The 7,345-nt window shown below is 44.8% G+C and overlaps 1 protein-coding gene across 5 annotated transcripts in view; it reads right to left on the reverse strand.

The window, feature by feature from the left end:
• The window catches only part of LOC105488247 (KH RNA binding domain containing, signal transduction associated 3), a 201,198-nt gene extending 194,216 nt beyond the window's left edge, over positions 1–6,982 (reverse strand). Inside the window, exon 1 of one of the 5 annotated variants that reach the window (XM_071067784.1) lies at positions 6,756–6,982. In XM_071067784.1, coding sequence (XP_070923885.1) covers positions 6,756–6,843 — 88 coding nt within the window. In that variant the 5' untranslated portion in view covers positions 6,844–6,982. Of the gene's footprint in view, positions 1–706; positions 935–5,791; positions 5,814–6,521; positions 6,639–6,755 lie in introns of those variants that run through there. The other 4 variants (XM_071067783.1, XM_011752145.2, XM_011752141.3 and 1 more) reach the window with 4 other exon arrangements.
• Positions 6,983–7,345: the final 363 nt, after the last annotated feature.

Here is a 7,345-nt window from a genome sequence, read left to right on the forward strand (position 1 = left end):
TAGCTACTATTATTAGCAATTGCAGGGCAAGTATATTTAAACATATGCCCCCCTTCCAGAAAGTCAAAAAGCAGTATCTGTTGGAATACCTTTTTTTCTTTTATGAACTTATTTTTAGAGAATGAAGAATTCACAAGTATACCGTAGACTGACTATAAATCCCTGATATCATACTCTCAACTGTTTTTGTGATAAACAAAGTATTAAAATACAAAGAGCACTGCACCTCTAGGAGGCGCCTTCAAGAGACAGAACTTCAGCAAGAATTTCACTTGCTTTCTATACGGAATGCTTTTCTATTTTCTTTTTGGTCACTGAAATATATACATATTTAAAAATCCTTACTTTGAATGCCTACTGAAGACTGAAAAACACTGCCGGAGAGCACAGGAGGAAAAAAAGGGAGCTCGCCTTTTTGGTAAAACACATTTTCAGTAACCTCTTTTAAAAATTCATCACCAATGGAAATTCCTAAGAGGCTTCTGCTATAATGAAACTTTTATTTAAAAACAACAATGTTGAATTCTGTCCTTTTATCTCTTTTCTTAAAGTATCTTATCAAAACACTGCAGACTTGATTTAAAATTTCAGCCTGACTACTTACAAGCTGTGCACCTTGACTGGGCAAGTTACTTAGTGTTTTTGAGCCTTAGAGGCCTCATTTGAAAAAAAATAAAGGAGGCATGCAGGGAATAAAACCTCCTACCTTGCAAGATCTTGTGGGGATGAGAGAGAATGCACAGAAAGCAGCTGGCACAGAAGAGCTCTCAATTTGGTGGCTTTTACAATAACCATCATCCCCAATGCCAAGAAACACTCTCCTTCTATTGTTCTGGTAGAAGATACAAGTCATTCTATCTTCACTCAGTGGGACTGGTGACAACAGGCAAATGGGGCTTTTGATATCAAAGTTGCTGCTGGCGTTCAATTTGCGATTTCAATCGCTCCTCTGGCTTTCTGAGTTTCCCTTCGGCATCTGAAACTGCAGAATAACTCTCTCAGGTAAGAAACCTTCTTTGGCATGTGACTAGGGCTTCCAAAATTCTGTTTTTAATCTGTCATCAGAAATATCATTAGGAGTTTAGAGAAGGAGAGCCAATTGATGAGAGTGCAGTGATTTCATAACTTCCTGAAGAATAAAAGTAAACAAACATCTGATTCAAAGCAGATCTGACAACATCTTTTCATTATCTGCTAGAGAAGGATCCCTACTGTGCAACCACATTTAAAGAGCACTGGGATGTTTTTCTGCTTGTTCAACCCTGCATTTCACTTAGAACCTTCTTTCATTGATACGGGCAGAACTGATGACTTCATCCCCACCTCCAATTCAGGTCCTCTAAAGCCATAGCAGCAAAGCTCTTTACTGACTGCTAAATTCCAAATATACTTTCTGATTCTGCTACCCTTAATGATAATTAACACATGACACTGAAATTAAGACAGGAGTTTCCAGGGCCCTGTGCTGAGACTTATGCTAGGTGCTGAAGATACAGAGGAAAGGCCAGGCCCTGCCTTCCGAGGAACTCACTCTTTACCAGGAAAGACAAAGATCCAAACAAAGCAGTGTGACGAGGATCACACCCTAAGAGCACCAGGTGTTAAGTGACACCAGAAAATAGGCAATCCAACCCATTTTGAAAAAGGTCAGAGGATTTATCTTAGGGCAGGAATGTGAAGAATGAAGTATGAAAATGGATGCTATATAATTTATCTTTCAATGCAGCACAGGCTAGAGAAAAAACAAACTGCACATTAAAAAAGCCAGGGTTTTCATTCTCCTCCTGTCATTCACTAATTATACCACCACAGGCTGACCAGTAACTTAGCCCTTTAGACCTCTGAGAGTCAGTAGGACATGGTAAAAAGAACAACGAACTTGTAAAAGAACAAAGCTTGACCCTTCACTCTGACATTTTATTACCGGAAGCATGTCACCATGGGCAAGTCACTTTAGTTGTCAGAATCTTGGTTTCTACAACTGAAAACCTGGGCTAATAACCTCTCCATCTCTGAGCTGTTAGTAGTATCAAGATTACAAACATGACCCAGTACCAACAAGTGCCTCAAAAATGTCCACAGGCTGATTTATTAATAGTAAATCTAAGCCATCCAATCACTAAATAGGTCAGCATATTTGAAGGACTAGGATGTCCCTTAGCAAAGAGGGCATCTACAAACTGAAAACTCATTCTCAAACGCACACAGAGGAGAGCAGGAGCTTCCCACCAGTGCAGACTGTTCTTCCTCCCTACCCCTAGGACCCAACACAGATAACCGGCATGGCAGGTTCTCTAGAAGCCTGTTACTAATGTCCAGTACCAAAACCCTGTACCTCCCAATCACTGGGTCACTTTTAATCATAATACACTGCATAAAACTCAAGACATGGCATATCTAATACTGAGGGATTGCATTTTCTTATAAAACAAAACAAAAAAAACCTGATAACACAAAGAAAAACAATACAAAACTAAAAACTAAATAATCACAACCTACAGCATCACAAAAATCACAAACAGAAAATCACAAACTACAGCATGAAGGCACCATACCTAAATACAATTCTGCAATTCTCATTCTTACTCTCTCACTTTACAAGTCTGTGACATTCAAGCAAATCCGAAATGTTTTCCAAAACGGGTCCCCAAAAATCAAGTTTTAAGCCACTGGGTTTTGTGGATTACAAAGAGGTGTATAAAGAGTAAAGTAATAATCCTTCCTTAATGTATTTTTATCCCCCACATTTATTCTAAGTAATGCTAAGAGTTGTAATATTTGAGAAATTGATATAAAAAACATTTTGACATACGAACAAAAAACTTTTATCAACCTAGACACAAATCTGGACCACCTTAATCTTGAATCCTCTGCTCCACTTTCTCTTGCAATCAACGACAACTAAATGTAACTTGGCAGTGAGCCAGCCACCAATCCATACATTATATCAGGTAATTAAAAATACAGCATTATGTAATCTTATTTAATGGTTACTTGGCTTGTATTGAAAACCATCCAAACCAATATCAGAGACTTGGATTAAATTATAATGCATAAGACATTTCTAAAGATGTTTCTTTAGTAAGAGTCAGCACATCCCCTACTAGCAAATATAAAACATGCAACACTACTTCCATCTCCAATTAACCTCTCCTTGGCAAGAACTGCAATGTCAATTCACCCTACAGGCACTAAGTGGGGGTCCGGAGTGGGATCCCAAAGCCTATTTTCTTTGACTGAGTTTTAACATCAAATAAACATTAACCACTAATTTTGTTAGAGAAACAAATTCAGAGGCCACGAGCGGAGGCTTACATCTGTAATCCCAGCACTTTGGGAGGCTGAGGCAGGCAGATCATGAGGTCAGGAGTTCGAGACCAGCCTAGCCAACACAGTGAAACCCTGTCTCTATTAAAAAATACAAAAATTAACCAGGCAAGGTAGCAAGCACCTGTAGTCCCAGCTACTTGGGAGGCTGAGGCAGAAGAATCACATGAACCCAGGAGGCAGAGGTTGCGGGGAGCCTAGATCGCATCACTGCACTCCAGCCTGGGCAACAGAGTGAGACTTCGTCTCAAAAAAATAAATAAATAAATATTCGGGAAACGAATTCATTTAGGAGGTGGAGGAGGAGAACCAGTTATCCTTGTAGAATGAAAATAAAATCAGCAATCAGTGCCCACCATGAAACACAAGTCTGGAAAAAACATAAAAGCCAATGTAGACCAGACAGGAGTATATCTCTTATTGTCATTCTAGCTCAACAAAGAAAAAGAGTAATTCAGTTAGGAAGTTGATCAATCTTTACGAATATTGAATTTTTAAAGGACGACTACACCTCATCTATAAACTGTTTCATTATCATAATGCATTGATTATTAAACTAATATAATGGTCACAGGAGGGCTTTAATTCAAAAGTGCCTCTTGGCCTCAGCATCAAAATCCTGGAAGATAAATCTACCATAAATGTTTGCTTCTGCAAAGAAGGCAAGTGCGGACAGAAACTTTTTGGAAAAATCAGGATAAACTTCCTAAAGGATATATATTATTTCCTATACATTGTCAGTTGGAAACAATCATACTAATCATATTGATTTCTGCAGGGTTTGAAGTTAGCAAGTAAGAAGTATTTCATTTCAACATTTTAGGAAGGCAAAATAAGAAAGAACAATATCTTCAGAGACAGAAGACCTGAGAGTTCAAATTAAATCTCAGTTGCCCACAAGCTTAGATGGCTGGGATCCTCAGTTCCCTCCCTGAAAAGAGAAAACATGAACATCTGCCTTACTGGAATGCAAGTGTGAGGATGAAACTAGTGCCTTGGAAACTTTAAAATACTATGCAAACATAAGGCCTTGTTAGAGTTTAGAGATACCATAAAATGTATCTATTACATGGCATGCTACGGTTCCCCATGCTGGCCTACTCTACAATTTAGTGCCGAAATACCAACTTCAATGTGAATAACTGCTGAAAACACAGTTGCATTAGAGGCAAACACAAATACAACGAAATTAAGAAAAAACGCTTTCATATAGCCCATAACAAGATGGTTGGATTTAAAATCAAAGCTTCCTCACAATCATGTAGCTTCAGATTTAAAACACTTGTAATTTTGGACCTACGTAAGAGTGTAATTAATGTTTTAAGTGATAAAGCTTTGCATTCTGAGTATCAGCCTGTGATTTAAGAGAAAAATGTTTCAGTCTGAAGTAATCTAACAGTAAGACAAGCTTCTGAGCAGCACCTCCTCCTTCCTTCACGTGTGAGAAATATACTTCTTACAAGAATTACTTTTACGAAAAGTAAGTTTATCAAGTTTAACATCTAAAAAACACTAAATGGCAACATATCCCCAGTAAATATCTGCTTCAAGTAACTGGAAGCCATTAACACTAGTAAAAACACAGAATCCAAAAGAATTTTGGACGTTTTAGCAACACAATACTATGGCAACATGGCAGAGAAAATCATTCTGACTTTTAAAAATAAGATAACACACTACACTTTTAGTTTAACTGTTCCTTAATTAAGTACAACCTAACTTTGATTCGGCCTCTCTATTAGGAAAAATGCACTTGAGTCCACAGTCCAGAATATTTCCAATTCCACGGATCTCATGCAATGTACAAAGAAATTTCTTTCACAGAGACGACAGCCCAGCAGGCAATAAAAGATACATGTAAATCATCAGGCGCAAGGAGTACAAACTCAACTGCAGAACTGTTCAGAGGGCACAGAAATCAAACTTAGGAAATTCTTTTCTTTTATTTAGTAATGCATGCCCATTACTTTTTCACAAGCCCATTTTATTAAAGAAATAAAAATAAGCCTGCAATTAAAATAAAATGGGGGAGCTCCATAAGCCTATTTCTGTTCATCAATTCAAATATTCTTAAATTCTTGGAGACCGTAAGAGTCTCTCTACCACCATCGGTCGACTACACACACACCCTACTCTGAAGAACTGGCTGAAACAGGCAAATAGTGGAGGTCACTGTTTTAAAATATAGGTATCTATATACAAATAGAATATGTCTGCCTCATCTTTCACTTTCAACAATAAAAGAGCCAGGGCGAGCACTGAGAGCAGCAGATCCGATTCATCCAGGGAACCACAGACTATCAGTGCACAGTAATTCCTGCAAAAGGTAACAGATCTGACCAGATCATGTTGCTGCCATTTCCCAGAGAAAAGACAGACCAATTGCCCCCACACCCATCTTCATCTGAAATACATATTCCAGGAAAAGTAGGAGACTGCTCCCGGGAAGGAAGGCTTAATTTACCGTGCATCCCAGCAGATGATTCGGGAAGCCACAGGAGGAGAAAGCCAGGGGAACAGGGTCCCGGGTAGGCGTGCCTCCAGATACCCCTGTATCCCTGTCCGGCAGTACTTCCTAGGACCCTTCACACCCTGAGCTGGCTAGAGTCGTGTGAAAACGGCAAGGACTCCCTTCACCACCGTTCCAAACCTCAAGCCAGCCACCAATGAGGGCCACCCAACCCAACGCCCCCCAGAAGGGTGCTCTTTTGCCGGCCTCCTCTCCCCTACTGACTTCTCCAAGGGCCAGCCTGCAAGGCTTGGCATGGGCTGCCCACCCCACCCCGGGGAGGGCTGACTGCCCCGCCAGGGCTGCTGGAGCCTGGACACAGGAGAGACAAAGGGCTGGGAGGGTGAACTGGGCTCCTCCCCTGGGACCACGGAGCTCCTCTCCTCTCAGGTGCTGGGGTCTGACCCCAACCCTCTTCCAAGGTCCCCAAACTTCGCTAACAATCCAAGCACCTGTTCCCTTCGCCTCTTCTGCATTTCAGTCCCTCAAGTCCTTCCATTTTCCTCCAGCTTTTTCTCTAGTACCTCAGACAATCCAAACACCCTACTCCCCGAGTCTAACACGCTCCCCTCCCATGAGATAATTCAACCTCGTCCCCAACAAAGCCCCCAGATGGTCGCTGTCCCCTACCCAGAAGTTTCCCCTGGGTGTCTCCGAGTCCCCAAAGATTTCCTTCAAGTCTCACCCACGCGCCCCAGCCTTCTCCTTCCTTTCCGAGTCCCCAAAATTCACATCGGGGTCTTCCCCTAGGTGTCCCACAGCCTCCCAGGTCCCCGTGCAAACGCCCCCGGGGGCCATTCGGGCCTCCGTCTCCGCCGCGTCCGCTGACAGCAGAGCGCACGGAGGCGCCCCCCGGGCCCCCGCGTTTCCACCCGGCCCCCAACCGCCGCCGGCCGGCAGTTAACGGCCGGCGCCTCACCTTGGTTCACCAGGCGCAGGGCGTGCGTGAAGGAGGGGTCCAGGGAGTCCTTCTCCGCCATCAGCTCGGGTAGGTACTTCTCCTCCATGCTCGCCGGCCGCCGGGCCCGGGACGTGGACTCCAGGCGCACGGGCGGCGGCGCCAGGCAACCCCCGACTCCGCCCGCGCCCCCAGCGGCGCGGACCCGGGGGCCAGACGCGGCGGCTGTGGCCAAGCCGGGCAGTCGGCTGGGAGGAGGCGGCGGCGGCGGCACGGGGGCGGGAACCGGCCGCTGAGCCCCGATCCCCGGTGGCCGCCGAGTGCCCAGCGCCGGCGGCCCCCGCGCTCCGGGCGCGGGCCAAGGAGGAGCGGGCGCGGGCGGCGCGGTTAGGCGGGCCCTCGGGTCGGGCTGGAGGCGCGCTCGGCGCCCCTGAGGCAGTCCACGGCGATCCCCGCCAGTCCCGCCAGCACCTGCCAGCGCCCGAGCCACAGCTGCGACCTACACGCCGCGCGCCTCCCCGCGCACTCTGAGCCGCCGCGCCGAGCGCCTAGCGCCTGCCGCCGGCCCCGCCCCGCCCCGCCCCGCCCGGCTCCGCCCCGCCCGGCCCCGC

The sequence above is a fragment of the Macaca nemestrina genome, chromosome 8 (genome assembly GCF_043159975.1).
Source record: "Macaca nemestrina isolate mMacNem1 chromosome 8, mMacNem.hap1, whole genome shotgun sequence".
NCBI classification, from domain to species: domain Eukaryota; kingdom Metazoa; phylum Chordata; class Mammalia; order Primates; family Cercopithecidae; genus Macaca; species Macaca nemestrina.